This window comes from Phycodurus eques, chromosome 22 (assembly GCF_024500275.1).
Source record: "Phycodurus eques isolate BA_2022a chromosome 22, UOR_Pequ_1.1, whole genome shotgun sequence".
NCBI lineage: Eukaryota > Metazoa > Chordata > Actinopteri > Syngnathiformes > Syngnathidae > Phycodurus > Phycodurus eques.
This window is the reverse complement of record NC_084546.1, coordinates 4,522,892-4,542,786: the sequence shown is the minus strand read 5'-3', so window position 1 is coordinate 4,542,786 and position 19,895 is coordinate 4,522,892. Positions and strand designations below refer to the sequence as shown.

The window sequence follows — 19,895 nt, the reverse complement described above, 5'->3', positions numbered from 1 at the left end:
TTATCTACTTCAACGGACACGCCAGAGTGGCCGAATGGTCTAAGACTTTACCTTTGCCACAGGTGACCCGGGTTCGTTTCCTCATTTGCTGATTCATTTGTTTAAACAAATACAAATATTGAAGCTTCCGAAATGGAGAATAAAGAGGGAGTCGAACTTGGTTCGTTCGAACCCAAAGTCGGCGTCTTAGACTACTCGACCAACCGAGCTGAGCAACATCAGGATTTTTGTTGTATTTATCCTTCCGCTGCATATCAGTGAAAAATAAATAGGACCCAAAATTGCAAAAAAAAAATCAAATTAAATGGTCAAGCGGTGTAAAACGTTGCCTCCGGTTCAGATGACCCGTGTTCGAACCCCACGTTACTGCCTCACATGTTCACATAAATTCGACAAATGAACAAGTGGAGGGCAGAAAGAGGGATCGAACACGAGTCAAAGTAAACCAGAGTCAATGTCTTAGACCACTCGACCACTTTCGGCTTGTCAAGTTTGCATTTGGAGGTTGTATTTATCGGATCAGGCGACCTCAGTAACCACCAAAAATGGTCAAAAGAACTTAAAAAAAAGGCACTTGAGCGCCTCGCGTTGGGGGGGGCGGCACTGGCCGACATTCACGACAGTACACATTGGCTCTTATCTACTTCACCGGACACGCCAGAGTGGCCGAATGGTCTAAGACTTTACCTTTGCCACAGGTGACCCGGGTTCGTTTCCTCCTTTGCTGATTCATTTGTTTAAACAAATACAAATATTGAAGCTTTCGAAATGGAGAATAAAGAGGGAGTCGAACTTGGTTCGTTCGAACCCAAAGTCGGCGTCTTAGACCACTCGACCAAGCGAGCTCAGCAACATCAGGATTTCTGTTGTATTTATCCTTCCGCTGCATATCAGTGAAAAATACATAGGACCCAGAAATTGCAAAAAAATCAAATCAAATGGTCAAGCGGTGTAAAACTTTGCCTCCGGTTCAGATGATCCGTGTTCGAACCCCACTTACTGCCTCACATGTTCACATAAATTCGACAAATGAACAAGTGGAGGGCAGAAAGAGGGATCGAACACGAGTCAAAGTAAACCAGAGTCAATGTCTTAGACCACTCGACCACTTTCGGCTTGTCAAGTTTGCATTTGGAGGTTGTATTTATCGGATCAGGCGACCTCAGTAACCACCAAAAATGGTCAACAGAGCTTAAAAAAAGGCACTTGAGCGCCTCGCGTTGGGGGGGGGGGGGCGACACTGACCGACAGTACACATTGGCTCTTAACTACTTCATCGGACACGCCAGAGTGGCTGAATGGTCTAAGACTTTACCTTTGGTCCAGGTGACCCGGGTTCGACTCCTCACTTGCTGCTTCATTTCTTTAAAGAAATGCAAATATTGAAGCTTTCCAAATGGATAATAGAGAGGGATTCGAACACGGGTCCTTCCAGACCAAAGTCAACTTCTTAGAGCACTCGACAAACCGAGCTGACAAGCATCACGACGTTTGTTCTATTTATGCGTTCTCTGCTAGTAAATACAAAACAAATAGGACCAAAAATTGGCGGAAAAAATCAAATAAGGTAGTCGATTGGTGTAAAACTTTGCCTCCGGTTCAGGCGGTCTCGGGTTCGAGCCTCACTTCTCCAAATCGACACATAAATGCAAATATTGAAGGACAGCAAACGGAGGAGAAAGAAGGAATCGAACCCGAGTCGATCTAAACATTAGGTATCGTCGTAGACCACTCGACCACTCTCGGCTTGTCCAACTCGCATTTGGAGGTTGTATTTATCGGATCAGGCGACATTCTCAAGTTTTGACGTTTGGGCGTCGTGTGCGCATATGTAAGAAATAGGACCAAAAGTACCGGAAACATCACCTGAAGATAGCTCACACGATCACGAGGAGAACTTCGGTGCTGGCGGACCGGGATCGAACCGCGCTCGGTCCTGCATTTAGACTTCCTGACATATTTTCGAATGTTTAACGTCAAAATGCGTTTTTTTCCTTTCTTTTTGTTAAATAAAGCTTTTTCTTTAAAAAAAAAAAACCCGCACGTGCGATGACGTGGCCAGCTGCAAGCTATTTAAGCTGCGACTAATTGCATGAGCGTTCTTTCTCCAGCGCCTGACAGCATCCCGTCGTCCTCACGCCGCTGCTGCTCTCCACACATTTCCACAAGGTCAGTCTTCAAACTTCTTCTTTTGCCAAATCATTTCAACTTGGTTCGCCAACTTTTAACACGAATTCATGTTTTCGGCGTGCCAATCAAACTAGCTAGCATGCGAACGAACACGTTTGCCTGAATGAAGTTAAATAAAGTCAAGTGCCTGCTAAAATGACAAACTCATTTATTTGACTTGTATGGCAATAAATAAATGCATAAATGCATTGCACTTGATCATGAAAGTATTGGCTCCAACCCTTTCCAACATCTGGAGAGGAGCGCCGTTTCGTGGGAGGTAGGTTGCCATATTCTCAATTAAACCGAATTATAACAACTGTACCTATATATGTGTGTGTTCATAATTGTCTAATTTCTGTCCACAGGCTTCCGTCTTAAGCGGCCAAACTGATTCTGAAAGATCTACTTCGAAGAGACTTTCTGTATCTTTCACAGCATGACGCCTTGAGGTTTTTATTGCAGCTCAACTTTGTATACACATGCTTACCAAATGTCACGTTGCTAATTATGTTACTGTGTCTTTCTTGTTTAGCGAGCCCGGTGTACCCTGCTCTCATCACTGGTGAGACATGCACACTGGTACACATGAAAACTATATCAATTTGTTTCAGCAAATGATGAGCTACCATGTGGCAAAAGCGAACAGATTTATTCCTGTGATGACATTAAGGTGGGAACATGTCACAACACCCAAAATGCATTAATCTCCAACGGTGATGGTAAAAGATTGTGCCTTTGCAGCAAACATTCCTTACATCCTGCTTCTGTGTGCAACCTCCACTTTAAGCGGCGCTGCCTGAGGACTGAGATGCTGGACTTCGAGGCTGGAGCTGGCCCTCGCTGGGTTTGAACACTCTGTAAAACAAAATTGCTGATATAAACATTTTAGTTTTACATATTTCTCTCTTCTGTCATTTGCACAGAGCTGCAATCCGGACCCCCAACGAGGTAAGTTACCTTCACTACTCTTCGGTCATGTCCACTAGGTGGCGCAAAAGTATCTTGGGCTTGGACCGACGAGTGAAGCAGATTTCCTGCTTCAAGGTCTGACATGATCTGCGTCAAAGATGGACATCCTTTTGACTTCATCCAGCGTTGGGTGAGTGACAAGATCGTGTAAAAGGCTGACCGTCACCAAATCTGCTGGGTTTGACATGCCGCAAAACAAAATGATTGCCATGAACATTTTTAAACCTGTCTCTTCTTCAGTCAGTCACTTGCTTGCTTACTCTGCATGCAGGGTGGATTCCAGGACAAGTTCCATTGTGGCAGAGAACTACCTTGGCCCAAGATCCTGCACCTGCTGGGGAAAAACAGTTCTACGTGACTATGCAGGTGGTCCTCAATGCTGTTGAAACATGAAAATAAACTCAATTAGCAGTTTGACTGGTTCAGTTTTCTGTGCCCTCAAATGTGTTCTTGTTCTTCCAGAGACTGAGGAACACTTTCAACTTCCTGTGAGTGCTCCGCGTTCGCAGGCAAAACTTGTTTCATCTCAAAACATAAATTAACCACAATGTTTGGTTCACTCACCGGTCTTTTTGGCTTCTTCAGGGAGGTCACGACACATTGGTCGACGCGCTCGTCTTGATGGTGATGGTCATCAGCAATGAGGAAACTGTCATTGCGGCTTCAGTCGGCTCAAGTTCAATTTATTTTAATATGCAGGAGAAATAAATGCAAATTACAACGTAAGTATTTGTTGATCTCACTTGTTTTCTTGCCTTGCATGTTGTCATCTCTTCCTCAGCTGGATGACCACATCAGAAGATGCTGAAGCCAAACAGTGGAGCAGCCTGAGGAGTTGGACAAGTTTGAGATGTTTGCAGTGGTGTCCACACACACTTGACAGTCCACTCTGTGAATACACTGAACAATCATCACAATGTTGTTCAAATGTTTTTCCTTCCTTCATGCTCCGCTTCCTGTGAGCGCTTGGACAAAGTCCCAGAGAGAAACAAGTCACATCCTCTTCATTGCTGGTGGGTTTCATCTCTTGTCAAATGTGCTGTATGGCAAAACCTTAACAGATGTCTTTTGTTTTAGAAATTCTGGCCTCCGTTTACTATTTTCCTACTGCATACTCATCTGTGTTAAAGGCAATCTTCTGAAGGAGGATGACTTGCAGCAACCACTCCTCACATCCTGCTTTTTGTGTGCAGTCTTGACTGCTTCTTGTTGACGTCATGCAGAGCTGCGAGAGAAACAAGATGTACGAGGCTCTCCTGTCGCCACGTCTGCTGGGTTTGACACGCTGCAAAACAAAGATTGCCTTAAACATTTTAATCTCTCTCTTTTGACTCTGCGTGCAGGGCGGCTTCCAGAACAAGAGCCATCGTGGAGGAGAAGCACCCTGCCACCCCCACCCCCCCAAGATCCTGCACCTGCTGGGCAAACAAGTTGTGCAGAAGGTCCTAAATGCTGTTGAGACTTGAAAATAAACTTGATTAGCAGTGTGACGGTCCTTCTTGTGTTCAGTTTTGTCCTCACATGTTTGTTCTTCCAGAGACTGAGGAACATGTTCAACTTCCTGTGAGTGCTCAGTGTCTCTTGTTTCATCTCAAAAACATAATTTAACGACGTTGGGTTAATGTTTGACTAGGATGTCTTATTGGCTTCTTCAGGGAGCTCACGACACATTGGTCGACGTGCTGACTGTGGGGGAAACGGTCATTACACCTTTAGTGGACTCTGGTGCAACATTTTTAATCTGCAGGGGAAATTAATGCAAATTTACAACAAGTCTTTATTGTTCTTACTCTGCATGTCTTCCTCAGCTGGAAGACCACATCAGAAGGTGCTGAAGCCAAACTGTGGAGCAGCCAGAGAAGTTGGGGACAAGTTTGATGGTTTGCACTGGTGTCCACACTTTACAGTCCACTCTATGAATACAGGTCACAATCCTCACAATGTTGACCAAATGTTTTTCCTTCCTTCCTTCCTTCATGCTCAGCTTCCTGTGACTGCAGCCATGTGAGCACTTGGACCAAGTCACATCCTCTTCATTGCTGGTGGGTTTTATTCTCTTGTCAAATGTGCCTGTACCACAAAACTAAACAGATGTCTTTTACAATTTACAAGTATTTATTGTTCTTGCGCTGCATGTCTTCCTCAGCTGGAAGACCACATCAGAAGGTGCTGAAGCCAAACTGTGGAGTGGCCAGAGAGTTTGGGGACAAGTTTGACGGTTTGTACTGGTGTCCACACTTTACAGTCCACTCTGTGAATAAAGGTCACAATCCTCACAATGTTGATCAAATGTTTTTCCTTCCTTCATGCTCTGCTTCCTGTGAATGCAGCCATGTGAGCACTTGGATGAAGTCCCAGGCAGCAACAAGTCACATCTTCATTGCTGGTGGGTTTTATTCTCTTGTCAAATGTGCTGTACCACAAAACTAAACAGATGTCTTTTAGAAATTCTGGCCTCAGTTTTCCAGTTTCCTCCTGCATGTCCATCTGTGTTAAAGGTAATCTTCTGGAGGAGGGTCAGGGACACCTGAGATGACTTGCAGCAACCACCCCTCACATCACGTCTTGACAGCCATCCAGAGCAGCGAGAGGAACAAGATTCACGAGGGGTCCTCAATGAGAACAAAGTATGCATGTTCATGATAAATTAAATTCAGCTTCAATGGTATTTTAATAAAATAAGACTTGTTTTGTTTTGCACAGTAAATTTCAACTGGTCAAAGAAATGTCGCCAGTCTTGGAGAACCTGAGTCCAGCATCCCCACACACCTTGGACTGACTCATGAAGCAATCTCCTTTAAGGTCTGACTTGATCTGTTGCAGAGACACTTGATGAATGCAAGTCCTTGATTTGTTGGTGGTGGTGGTGGGGGAAATGACCTCATGATAAACTTCCTGTCCACCATGCTGAGATGTAAGCTGCAAACCAACTCTGAAAGTAAGTTTTGAAGATCACTCACCTGCTTTTTGGTTTTGACTCTGCATGCAGGCTGGCTTCAGGTCCAGGCCTTCCTCTCATCCTGGTGCGCTCCTCTTCCTCAGCTGAAGGACAACCAAAGTGGGGGATGAATTTGAGGAGCCAACTTTGGTATGCTCTCCACAATCGTGACTTTTCTCTGCCCAAAACATGTTGTTGTTCTTCCACAGGCTGAGGAACATCTTCAGCTTCCTGCGAGGCCTCAGTTGCAGGAAAAACAAGTTGCACATCCTTTCCCTGTAAGTTTCATTGCAAAAAATTTGCTACAAAAAAACCATGTTGGGTATAAAGGTTTGATTCACGGATGTCTTTGTTTTCCAGGGTCACGACACACCGGTCCACGCTCTCCTCATGATGACTGGTGACTATCAACAGTGATGAGGAAACTGTTGTCTGTGACTGCCTGGTGAAGTGACCTGTCATCCAACACTGAAGTTGAAGCTTTTAACGGTAAGCTCTTTGCTTTTTACTTCTACCAAATTTGTTGTTGTTCTTCCACAGGCTGAGGAACATGTTCAGCTTCCTGCGAGGGCTCAGTCGCAGAAAAAAAAAAGTTGCACATCCTTTCCCTGTAAGTTTCATTGCAAACAATTTGCTACAAAAAAAAACATGTTGGGTATAAAGGTTTGATTCACGGATGTCTTTGTTTTCCAGGGTCACGGCACACCGGCGCTCTTTTCACAATGAAACTGTCGTCAGTGACTGTCTGGTGAAGTAGACCTGTCATCCAACACTGAAGTTGACTCTTTTAACGGTAAGCTCTTTGCGCTTGACTCCAGTCTTTACTTCTACCAAATTTGTTGTTGTTCCACAGGTGCTGAGGAACATGGTCAGTGTCCTGGCAATGCAGATGTGCGAGCACTTGGACAGTCCCAGAAAACAAATTTCACACCCTTTTCATCACTGGTGAGTTTCACCTCATGTCAAAAAACATTTGCAGCACAAGTTGATTGGACTCTCAGATGACATTTTGTCTTAGGTCTGCAATCTCTTCCCACTGGCCGACGACTTCACCAGGCAGTGACAAATAGACGATCGTCATCCAACATGTAAGCTTTAAAAAAATAAAAATAAAAAAGTACTTAAGCAAAAAAATAAAACTTGTGAAAAAAAACTTGTCTGACTTCATTCTTCTAACAAAAAAAGTGTGTGTGTGGGGGGGCCCCCCCACACAAATTACATGCAAATTTGTGGGCGTGGCTATGCAAATTAATTTGCATATTTTCTAACTTGATATGCAAACATTGGCAGCCACTTGGTACATGTACATTCTACTCCCCCCCCCCCCCCCAGTGTACCTAATGAAGTGGCCGCCAATGTTCGCATATAAAGTATGAAATATGCATATTTCATACTTTAATAGCGAACATTGGCGGCCACTTCATTAGGTACACTTGGTAAGAGTAGAACTTACCCTTCCCAAGTGTATCTAATGAAAGCTTAAAGCACACAAGTGACACTTGGGAGGAGTCGAACTTACACTTCCCAAGTGTACCTAATGAAGTGGCCGCCAATGTTCACAAAGTATGCAAATTTGCATATGTGAACATTAGCGGCCACTTCATTAGGTACACTTGGGAAGTGTAAGTTCGACTCCTCCCAAGTGTACCTAATGAAGTGGCTGCCAATGTTCGCATGCAAAGTATGAAATTGGCATATTTTATACTTTATATGCGAACATTAGCGGCCACTTCATTAGGTACACTTGGGAAGAGGAAAGTTCTACTCCTCAAGTGTACCTAATGAAGTGGCCGCCAATGTTCGCATATTTCAAACTTTATATGCGAACATTAGCGGCCACTTCATTAGGTACACTTGGGAAGTGTAAATTCTACTCCTCGCAAGTGTACCTAATGAAGTGGCCGCCCATGTTCGCATGTAATTTGCATATTTCATACTTTATATGCGAAACATTAGCGGCCACTTCATTAGGTACACTTGGGAAGAGGAAAGTTCTACTCCTCAAGTGTACCTTATGAAGTGGCCGCCAATGTTCGCGTATTTCAAACTTTATATGCGAACATTAGCGGCCACTTCATTAGGTACACTTGGGAAGTGTAAATTCTACTCCTCGCAAGTGTACCTAATGAAGTGGCCGCCCATGTTCGCATGTAATTTGCATATTTCATACTTTATATGCGAAACATTAGCGGCCACTTCATTAGGTACACTTGGGAAGAGGAAAGTTCTACTCCTCAAGTGTACCTTATGAAGTGGCCGCTAATGTTTCGCATATAAAGTATGAAATATGCAAATTACATGCGAACATGGGCGGCCACTTCATTAGGTACACTTGCGAGGAGTAGAATTTACACTTCCCAAGTGTACCTAATGAAGTGGCCGCTAATGTTCGCATATAAAGTTTGAAATATGCGAACATTGGCGGCCACTTCATAATGTACTCTTCCCAAGTGTCACTCGTGTGCTTTCATCATGTACAGCCTGGCATCCAGTGTTTTTGTAAATTTATTTTCATTGGGAATGGTTTCAAATTGTGAAAAAAAAAAAAGCTGTACATGATATTGCTCAACTGGAAAAAGAGTGTTTTATTGCTAAGTTTAAACTCAGTGAAGGCACAGTTTGCAATAAAACAAACTTTTTGCAGTTCACCCTGATATTGTACAAAAAAACTTTTTTTTTCCCCTTTACAATCTGAAACCATTATTGCAATGAAATTATATTTGCACAAACACTAGATGGCAGGCTGTACATGAAAGCAGCTAAAGGCAGAGGACGCCATGTTGTGCTCTTGAGGAGGTGTGTGATGTCGCTGACGTGAGCACACGCACCAACTGCAAAAGCCAAGCTGCATGTACTGCGCACACGCACGCACCCACAACAAGAACATCATTCAGTGGTTCTATTCATGTGCTTTTAACAAGTTGCAAAAAAAACTAACGTTCAAATAACAGCAACCTAGTTTTTTAATAATTAGATGCATTTTGAAATAACTTAGTAAAACAACACCATGTTACTAAAAAAAAGTTATTTGGGCTGCGCCACATGTAATTTAAAAGCAGATGTTCTTATTGCGTGTCCGTGTTGTGCAGTACAAGAAGCAGAGGTCAAAGCACACCGAGAAAGGGCCGAGTGACTTCAGACACCTCCTCAAGCACACAACATGGCGTCCGCTGCATGAAAACAGTAAACAGACCTGTCCTAAAAGCAGGTTGTCCTCGTCATCGTAGCGCAGACCCGTCCACGTGTCCCACAACTTTGCGTCTGTCGGCTGCGTGTCCGCTCAAAACCTCCTCGATCCTGTCAGGAATTTTAAAAAAGCAGTCAGTGACTTTCTTGTGCATGTGCCACTTTACATGTAAAAAAAAAACTTCACTTTCAGCCAAGATGGCAATGAAAGAGAATTAAAAGATACTTCCAACATGCAGTCCAAAACCAGAAAAAAAATAAATCTACAATATAAATATTCCATTTTATTATAACACCATGTATTGCTCGTCCAAAAAGGAGTCGGAAGACGTTAAATTTATTTCGGTCCTCCAACAAACAAAAAAACTTCAATTTCAATTTATATGGCAATGAAAGAGAAACTGAAAGGTAATTTATGCAACTGTGGATTATAATATTTAATAATCATGTTGGCCCAATTCAATGATTGGTTGAAGTTTATTTTAAACAAGCAGTCCAAAAAATACAATGCACATATCCCATACTGAAACACCATGTACTGCTCGTCCGAAAAGGAGGTGGAAGTAGTTAAATGTATTTATTATTTATTAATGAAGTGGTCACCAATATAGCCCCGCCCCCTATGCATACATAATGAAGGTGTCTGAAATGGACAAAATATTAGGTACACCATCTGTCTTGTGTCTTGGCTATCATCGCAGATGGACAAATGTCATGAGCGGCAAATAGATACCCCGACCCCCACCCCCCCATGCGTACTTGGGCTGCACAATATTTTGTTTGCGCATCGTCATCGCGATTTTGCTGCGATGTTGGTGTACAGTAAACGCCTGCTACATCGCGGTTCACGCGTCCCGGCCCCGTTTTTTTTGCATTTGGGTAATAAAATAAAATAAATGATACATATTTTTTTCCTGACAGTTAAGGTTATTACAGGTAGTCTCTCCGGGATGCAAACAAATTGTTTTGGACTCTATGTGTGGTTAAAATATGATATTTTCGCCATTTTCTATTATTAATTTTGATATTTTTAATTTTGGCATTTTATGGGGAAATAAAATATCAGTATTTTAAGGGGAATATTTAAGGGGGGGGGGGGGGGTTTGTTTTTGTACCGGTGAACTTCGTTCAAAATTTGGAATTATGAACTATGAATTTAATTTGTTCATTTTTGGAACAATGAACTGAACTAGTTTATGTAGAAAAATGACCTTTCCCAACACTGATCCTGTATTATTTCACATCACAATACAGCTCAAAAGGTTTGAAAAATAAAAAATTGCAATGTCATGCATTTTCTTTCCTCCTATATCTTGCAGCCCTCGTTTGTGTACCAAATGCAGTGGTTAAACGTCTGCAGGCCTTGTGTATTTACATTTGCTTGGCTTAAGCTTTAAGATTAAACGGCTAACTGTGACTATTGTGTCGGTTCCAAAAAGTTTTCATGAAGTTTTGTTTGAACGAATGAACGACATCTGAGAACAAAGTTAACGCTGTACTGGACAGCAGTCCCATTTCCTCCACAAACAAGCCATTTTAATACTTAATAAAACTTACCCCAACATCAATTCCAGCGTCAAGTGAGGGAAACAGCCATGCTTTTATGAGGTTTTTTTTTTGCTAAACTTTGCAAGTTTCGCGTCCAAACGTGCAGCCGAAGTCAGGCCGATTTGGTTTGTGTACGACGACAAAATCCGTCCGGGCCAACGGACGCCATAATGTTGGTTCCGGGTTCTCCTCACTCCATTGACTTTACCGCATCGAACGGAAACCTTTACAGTCAGAGAAAGAAAAGAAACAAAACAAAACAAAAAACACAATAATAATAGTAAAATACTAATACAGTCCTGAAGTCTGTTCATGTGGCAAATAAAAGTCCAATTAGTACTCGTGTTTGTGTGATGTTCTGAGCATCCCCTTCCCAATGAGGCAACATCAGAGCCATATATAGAATTAACAAAGCATTTTTATTAGAACAATAAAGTAGATGTAAAGGTCTCTGACGCAAACACTCCTCTCACAATGCAAAGTGCGCATCAACATACAATATGCCGCCATCCGAAATGCAATAAATTAATAGAAGGTAAACGCAATAAAATCCATCATGAGTAAAGCGGATATTGAAGACACTTGCCAATCATTAACAGCATGATGTCAAAAATAGATGAACAAAACAAATATTTAAACAATAGAAAACTTGAACAAGTAGAGATTTTTGTTTTATTATTTGAGTCATTCGGTCAAATGTTTTGATATATTTTGATGTTGGCATTTTAAATGTGCTGATTTATTAGGTTCTGACTAAAAGGCATTAAAATAAAATAAAATAAAAAAAACATTGACAGCAAAGAGACAACATAGATGAATGTAAATGGCTGCATATTAAAAATATTCTTTCATATCATCATAGATTTGGTTTCAAGCGCAAACATTCGGACGAGGTCAGAGTTGGACACGCAGCAAACGTGATTAAAGTTCCCGTTCGCAGGTGGAAAAAAGTGACGGAGACCTTTTCAACGCTTCTCCTTGCATATTCAATGAAATAAGAATAATAGTTCCACTGCAGCACCCTCAACCTCAGCGCACAGCCTTATTTTTTGTTCCTTTTAATATATATATTTTATACAAATCTATAACCCAAATTTATAAATCTTATTTACAAGGAAAAAGTTTTTTTTTTTTTTTTTAATTTAAAAGTGACACCCCATAGAAGCCCCCTTGCAACCTTCACAATCAAGGAAGCTATTCAAGTACTTCTTTTTAAATATGAATGCTCTTAGGTTTGTATTAGAAAAACAGCATTCATACAAACACCCAAAAATATTTTTTAATACAAAAAAATGATGCTTCATCTGCGATATAAATCATGAAAATCTCCAAGAGGAAATGGATGGTTATTTTCCAGAGGTACCAGCTAGTATTTAGTGAACCTCTCACAAAGTGGCTTGAGGGGAGAACGTCAGTTGAAATGGCGCCCCCTGTGAGGCCATCCTGCGACATGACAAGCCACACTGTTCTCTGGGGAGGGCGGCCAGTGAGTGTGCGCGTCATTACAAAAAATCGACGGCTCCCTGTAGTTAGGTGGAAGTGAACACGTGTGCGTTAGAGCATTCCGTCGTCGGTGCAACCCGCTCCGGCTGTGTAGCGAAACTCCTGCAGGTTGGAGACGCCGTGGAAGTGAACAAAAGCGCCCGCCACCACCAAGATGTGGAACAACTGGTGAGAGTGGAACTGTAACACACAGAGGGAGACGCTCTCAATGGAGGCTACTTAAAAGGGCCGGAATTGTGTGTGTGTGAGACGTACCCAGATGTCGCACTTGCCGGGGAAGAACCTCTCCGGGATGCGAGCGGCGTATAGGCAGGCTCCGGTGATGTAAAGCGTGGCCATGAGCAGCAGCCAGCCCATCTGCCCGATGGTGGTGGCTCGGATGAGACCCTCGCTGATGACAAAGTGAAGGGTGGGCACCACGCCGCTCAGACCCAAGCCCACAAACACACCTGAAGTGAGAACAGAGTCAAATTACACACCGTGACACCTCTGAGGAGGGAATGCGGCGGCGGGCGGTACCTGCGCGGACGCCTCGGTACTGCGGCGTGGCGAAGAAGTCGCACTGGGACACGGTGATGGCGGACAGGCCCAGCACGCACACCACCAGAAGGTAGATGATGCACGGCTGAGGAGAGCAGTAGAAGGAGTAGTAGAGCCACGGCACGAACGAGCCCATGATCAGGAAGGCGATGCCGCTGTAATCCAGCCTGTTGAAGTGACTGACTGTGAGTGCATGAGTGTGCGCATTGGGTTGATTTATTTGACTTTTCTCCCCGGCTGAAAAGTTCATCGGCGACTGTGGCGCTTCATTACCACGTGCGAGCAGTACACTGCAAAAAAAAAAACTCCAAATCTTACCATGAATATTTGTCTCATTTCTAGTTAAAACTCATCTGATTCTGACTCATCATGTAAAAAAATAACTTGTTTTTAGGCAATTTTCACTAGTTTCAAGCTAATTTTCTACTTGAAATAAGTGGGGAAAAAACTGCCAGTGGAGTATTTTATTTTTTTTTTTTTTTTTTTTAAAGAACATAAAAATGATTGCTTATAAAAAGGGAATGATGAACGGCGGTATAACTGAGCAACACTGTATATTGAATACACTTTTGCATGATGTGTCTTACTTGGAGAAGACCCTGGACACGCCCTCCGAATGGCAGTAGACGGTGTGGAAGAGCCACGAGAAGGACAGGCAGAGGATGGCGCCCAGGAAGAACATGCCGATGGCCACCTTCTCCTGGACCGGCGCCACGAACGACATGTTGGGTCGGAACATGTACATCAGGCCCAGGCAGAAGAAAAACAGGCAGCCTGGGGACAAGACGGACGCAAACGGAGTCAGAATCACACAAGCCAAAATTTGACTTTTCGAGCTAGTTCATCTCTTTTTAAGGTGGAAGCGTCCAATGTAAGCCTTCCATGACCAAATGTTGCAAATCCCCATTTGAGCTGAGACTTTTTGCGTGTGTATGAGCGACCTAGCAGGTGTGTCCAGATGTTGCCCGTCTCCGTGTGGATCCTGAAGATGCTCCTGAAGCAGGCGCGGAACGAAGGCATGGGCGGCCTATGGCCGTGCAGCAGGAAGTCGTTGTCCTTCAGCCAATCGGGGAGCACGTCGTGAGGGATGACGCGCCACCGGCCCTCCCACACCTGTTGACAACACCAGACTGGAATATGACGAAAACCGGATCTGAAACGCAGGATTTACGCGAATGCAAGTGTGTTGACCTTGTGCACAAACTCTTCCATCTTCTCCATGGCATGGTGCGCCTGAAGCAGCGGCGTCATCCCCATGAAACCTTCGTCACTACTCTTATCTTCTCGGCACTCCTCCTCCTCTCCTCCTCTGGCGTCTTCCTCCTTTTTTCTCCTCTCCTCGTCGCACGTCGGGAGACTCTGGAAAACAAAAGCGCGCGAGGTTCGCAGGTGATTCGCCAGCTCAGGAGAGACGTTTTCGCCACACGTTTGCCCGCGGCACATGTACACGCTCAGCACGTCGGTGAGCTTGTCACATGAATCCGCCGCGATTAAGGTGATACGTCAATTGGCTGTGTTTGTGTGGCCTCATCATCACGCGTGCATTTTTATTATTATTTTTTTTTTGTCTGGCGTGTTCATGGGTGTAATGGAGGCGCACAGCGAGCTCCAGATGGTGCCAGTTGTCATTGCGGGGTGAATAAGTGGAGTGCGCACATGCATGCGGGGTACCCTGGAAAGAGTTCATTCAGTCCAATACGACTCGCCGTGGTCCGAGATTTAGTGAAACCCTACCATTAAAAGCAGGGCTGCAACGATTCATCGACTAAATCGAATAATTCGATTACAGATGAAATATCATCTGCTTCAAAGCCTTAACAGGGATAATTTTCCACAGATTGTCACTGCTGTTGCAAATGTCACAAATACTACAGTAGAACATGAGGATGGCGACACCAAGTGGACAAAAACACTCTCTGCAATTCACATGCACGTTGTGTTTAATAATGCAAAATCTTTTTTTTTTTTTTATCAGAGTACTCAATTAATCAATGGGCTCGTCCGAAGAATAGTCGGTTCAAAAAAGATTATTTTAATTTAAAAGACAAGCAGAATTCCTTGAAAATTTATTTTAAAGCTAAATTTGGCTCACAGTGTGCGTTCACATAGCCGCTGATGCATTTCTCAACTGCTCAGCTGATCCGCTCGAGATACCATCGGGCTTCGAACGGGATCCCCGATGAAGGCTTCGGGGAACCGTGCGCTATCCTGAGCAAACAATGTGTTGACCAACGTGTCCCGAGCACGTGCACAAATTCTGGAATCAAATGTCGCCCACGGGGTGTTTGTCGCCCCGGACGTGATGTCACGGCGCTTCCCGGGTATCAGCTCATTGCGTATGACTGCCAAAGGGTCAGGGGGTCAACTCTGTGGCGTTGCGCAATCATCTCAGTCCTGAAAAACATCTGCAAAACACAGCTCCTTTTTTTGCTGCTTCGCGGAAACCCATTTCCAATGCAAGTCTGGAGCCGTACTTCAACAGATTGCAGTTCGTCAGGGGCCCGCAGGACAACACGTGTTGTTTTTTTTTTGGGTCAATTTTAGACTTACACAACGTGAAATTGTCTGCTTGAGTTACGGACAATAAACAACTCCCGAGGCCTCCTTATGCAACAAAAACAGTGTTTTAACCAGCTTGTATAATACATCTTAAATTCCAACACAAAATGTAGTCCTAGTTTGTGCTAACCCCGTGAGATATACAAGAGGATCAGCTCAAGAAGAATTATCAGCGTATTTGCAGGCTCACCCCGAGTATGGATGGCACCGTGAGATCAATTAATTACTTTCAGCATCAAGTGCTTAGGGTGAGCCTAATCAGGTGGACTCCAGAAGATAAACACCCACGAGAAACGGAGAAGGAGAGCTACGCGCGTGCTATGCATTAAACCGAGCACTTGTTCCCCAAAGATCCCCCCCGCTTACAGACACACCCTCAAAAACCCGCTCCTTGCGGACTCATTAAACATGACGAACTGCGCGCACCTGATCCGGTGTGCGTGTGTGTACAAGTGTGCTCAGCCAAATTCAACAACAGGCGCTCGCACCCACACGCCTGTCAAACTAACGACTGTGTTTGACAGCAGGCCAGATTTCTTGTGTTTTTTTAAGCTTCTTGAATTGCAGGTAAATGATGTGGCATTGTCACATCATTGTCGTATCACATCTGATAGTTGAATCTGGAGGCAACTCGACCCTTCTTGTTTGTTCAACTTGTCTGTTTTTTCTTGTTTTCCGACAACATTTCATAAATGACTCGGGCAATTATGCTATTCGGCTCACGAGAATACAGCTACAGCAGCCAGCCCAATCCGCATTCTTCCTCGACAATCTTGACATGTTGTTTGGAGTTCAATAAGAAAAATATGATAGTAGTATATGTGGAGCCGCGAAACGTTACTTGATAATGCAGTTTTTCTGTCAATACTTACAGTATATACGAGTATATTTATTTATCTGTCTAGTGTACTTGCTTGAAATTTGGTCGCAATCAGACAGTTGCAAATGACTCCAAAATATCTATTTCAAAGCAAAATGGCAGACTTCCTACTGTATGTCTTTCCAAGCTTGGCTTTTTTTGTCGGTCTACTCACGACAAAAAAAAATAATACTATTGTTAAAAATCCAGTCTCCGGAGAGCATTAACAGAAAAAGAGTCACGTGACGTGGGTGTGGACCAATGGAGGGCGAGAGCGAGGCAACACAACAACACGGCGCCGAGAGGGAAGAGCTTCACCCTTGTAACCCCCACCCCTCCAAGTCCCCCCCACCGCTCCCCGCAACATGTGACTCACACATGCACACACGTTCCTCAAATACAAAGTAATAAAAAGCAGCTTGTGCCTGCTCAATTCTTGCTTTTGACAAAAAACAGTAAAAAGTAAAAAAATAAATAAGAAAAAGCTTCGCTCGACAACAATAGTGCACGGCTTGTACAATCGAGGGAAGTAAATGGAAACTCGAATGCATGAAAACAATCATCTAAAACAAAGTTTCTCATAAAAGGGAGGATGTGCAGACTATTATTGGGCTATTATTCTATTCGGCAAACTATATGGCATCTATGTTTGTTTGTCAGGTGTGACGGAAACACAACGTGACATGCGACACGCTGTCACGTGCGCCTGCCAACGGTAAAACAAATTCCAAAGGTTTCGCCTCGCGGGCCGTGAAACCGGACGCTCTCTGTCGGGCGGCGGCCCCTCGGGCGGTGTCCTCTCAGGTGTCCGTGTCACGTTACGGCAGGTGCCACACAAACGCACAAGCCCCGCACAATGCACGCGCGCGTGTCCGCTATTGTGTTTCGCCTCAATGGCTCCGAACGTGATCGCTTTTTTTTACGCTGAGCGGGGCAGGACGGCAGCCTTTGTATGAATACATCGAGCGCACGCGCAAGAACGAATGTGTCAGATGAGTCGGACTTCACGGGACAACATACACGCACGGCACCTTGATGAATCTTCTACCATGAATTGAGAATTAAGTCTACTCCTAGAACAGTTGCGGACCAGTGCTGAACATCTCACCTATCACGATTCACTGTTCATGACTGCCACAGAATCCAACACTGCACTCTGCACGACTTACATTTGCGCAACAGCTACTTACAACAGCTCGGAATCATAGCTAAAGAGGCTCAACTCACCCTGTTGTGCGAGTGGCACTGGGGGATGCTGAGGTGTCCGTCTGAAGAACCTGAGGTGGTTGCGGCGCGGCCCTTCTCGCGAGCTCCCGCCGGCGCGCTATCTGCCGTGTGCTCCGCATGGCTGGAAGTTCTGTGTCGCAGCACGAGGGCCGGGCCCTCGGGCCAGCTCTCCTCTCCTTCGTCCAGCTTGAAAACGCCGGACCGGACCTCCGCCCTGCAGAAGCTTGAAGCGAGCGCTGGACGCCGATTGGGGACTCACTTGGGGAAATTGCAGGATGGGGCTGAAGAGACAGAAACGCATTTAATACATTTCAAAATCAAAGCTCAATAGGGCTGAAACGATTGTTTTTGTTTTGCTTTTTGCGTCCTGGGTCCTTATTAGCTGAGGAAACAGAAGACACGAGGCACTTGTGACAAAGTCAAATCAATTCCCAAGATAAGTGCAGCGCAGGAACAAGCGGCTCTGCACACAATGAGAAGATCGTCAAGGTTTCAGTCTGCGCCGGGCTGATAAAACGTCATCCAGTATGAGCACACCAACACACTTTTGTTGCCGTGCACTTTTACTTAAATCGCGATGTTGAAGTGTCAACTTCATTAATGGACACTTCATAGCGAAGCCATTAATAACCATGATTGTCCTCAAGCCATTGATGCTATCAAGCTGTTGTACTGATTTGACACACAGATCAATAGCAGCAACGTTGAGGGTGTACTGGACATTATATTAGGTACACCTGAACAATTCAGTAAGACTTCACTCAACTGTCAGTCATTGGAGGAAACATTTTTTAAATAAAAATCAATGGTGGCCAGCTAAACACAGAAGAGAAAGTGGACAGCTAGGAGTAATGTCAATGGGGGGATTGATTTCTTTGTTTTGTTCTGGTTCCATGACAGCATTCGGACACAAAATAACAATAGCGCGTGCATGCTGAGGAACGACAAACACATGAATCACGAAACCCGGGTGGTCACACATTAGGTGACACCACCGTCGGCGGGCGGCCATTTGGGGAAGGAAGATTTTACTCTCGCTAAAAAAAGTGAAGAAAAAGTGGGGCAAAGGGCGAGTGCAGTCTAACGAGTCTGTGAACATACCGGAGGATGAAAACATGACAAGTCAGAAGTCAAGTTTCAAGTCTGTCTACACAGCGGTGCTTCAGCAATAAGGCCTGTTATCTCATGTGAACTTCGATACATAGAATAGTGGAGATAAAATGCTCCCTGTCACGACACATCCTGCACTTTCAACATTGGACCTGCTGTCATTTTCGACTCGTGTACTGTCTCGACATGACAAAAAATGGTCGATTGATGGGCTTACGCTGCTGAGCAAAAGCCCAATTGTGCGTTATGGGCCTCCTCTTATCGCTTTCTTCCGGCTTGCTTGAAACGAAAGGGTTATAACTACTGCAACATTGATGCTAGATTCCTTAGCTTGTCTATAGCGTTTTGAATTGCGTGTTCACATCAAGCTGGCGGACTTTTGTTTTTACCGTGCAGGTCTATTTGCGACGCACTGCTTCAAGCGTTATAACACTGCCACGTAATGTTACACGTGGCAGTGCTATAACGCTTGAAGCAGTGCAATACACAAAGTTGAATTCTCTTTGTTTGATGTTTAGTTTGACAGTAAACTTCAACTGGGAGTGGCGATGTCTTGTTATTATGAACACTATGGGCTACTATGCGACTGTATTTTAATGTTGGTCACTATGGTGGTACCTGAAGTGTTTTTTTCGGAGGACAAATGTTTGAGAACTACAGTTCTAATAAATACAGCCGATCTTTTAGCGCCCAAGTAAACACTGATCATTTATTATGATCATCCACTGCAATTTAGAGTCTGACATTGAGTTTCTGGAGATGAACAAGTCATCTCAGCCACAATTACTATGAAAGAGCACTTTCTCCAAGAAGTTGCGTCCTAGAATAATCTGCCACAAGCGTGGCAACAAGGTCAGCGTGCTGGCACGTCTCTGACGAGATGTCTCCCCTCCCCCCCTCTCCTGAGCCACTGGGTTGGAATTCAAAGGTGGTCAGTGGTCACATGGTGATAAAAATAGTGTGCTCTGATGACAAGGGAGCCTAAAGCTACGTTCTATATTAAGATATCTGCGCTGTCTTTTTTACAACATGAAACACTAACACATCTGAGCGTGGCTTCAGCTGACACCACCAATTCCCTCTCATTACAATTACAGAAAAAAATAAGTGCTGCCGCTTTTCCCTTGAGCATTACAATGGACTTTTGTGCACATATTGGGGTTGTGAAAGGAAGAAAATTTGAGTTTTGGAGAGATGTTTGATGCTGTGGTTGAACTTGTAACGTCTTAAAAGACTTCTGTGGGTCATTTTCTTCCCCAGTAATGACAGTTCTCAAAGCCAAGT

At 44.1% G+C, this 19,895-nt stretch overlaps 1 protein-coding gene and 1 long non-coding RNA gene across 8 annotated transcripts; both read right to left on the bottom strand.

Moving 5' to 3' along the window:
* Window positions 1-2,358: 2,358 nt before the first annotated feature.
* LOC133397172 (uncharacterized) lies at window positions 2,359-6,735 on the bottom strand. 7 transcript variants are annotated; one of them, XR_009767553.1, is made up of 6 exons: window positions 6,102-6,730; window positions 3,885-4,426; window positions 3,706-3,812; window positions 3,402-3,475; window positions 3,130-3,312; window positions 2,359-3,027 (listed from the first exon to the last, which is right to left on the bottom strand). It is a non-coding gene; the product is annotated as an uncharacterized LOC133397172 (long non-coding RNA). The 7 variants fall into 7 exon arrangements; XR_009767555.1 differs by having other exon boundaries at window positions 3,130-3,315; window positions 3,402-3,472; window positions 3,706-4,426; window positions 6,102-6,735; XR_009767551.1 differs by having other exon boundaries at window positions 3,402-3,520; window positions 3,706-4,426; window positions 6,102-6,734.
* A 4,478-nt stretch (window positions 6,736-11,213) lies between these two features.
* On the bottom strand, window positions 11,214-18,224 carry LOC133397493 (adiponectin receptor protein 2-like). The gene is made up of 8 exons (XM_061668456.1): window positions 18,218-18,224; window positions 17,502-17,755; window positions 14,048-14,215; window positions 13,798-13,969; window positions 13,444-13,630; window positions 12,836-13,023; window positions 12,572-12,765; window positions 11,214-12,496 (listed from the first exon to the last, which is right to left on the bottom strand). The coding sequence occupies exons 1-8, from the start codon at window positions 18,222-18,224 to the stop codon at window positions 12,368-12,370; spliced, it is 1,299 nt and encodes a 432-aa protein (XP_061524440.1). The 3' UTR covers window positions 11,214-12,367.
* Window positions 18,225-19,895: the final 1,671 nt, after the last annotated feature.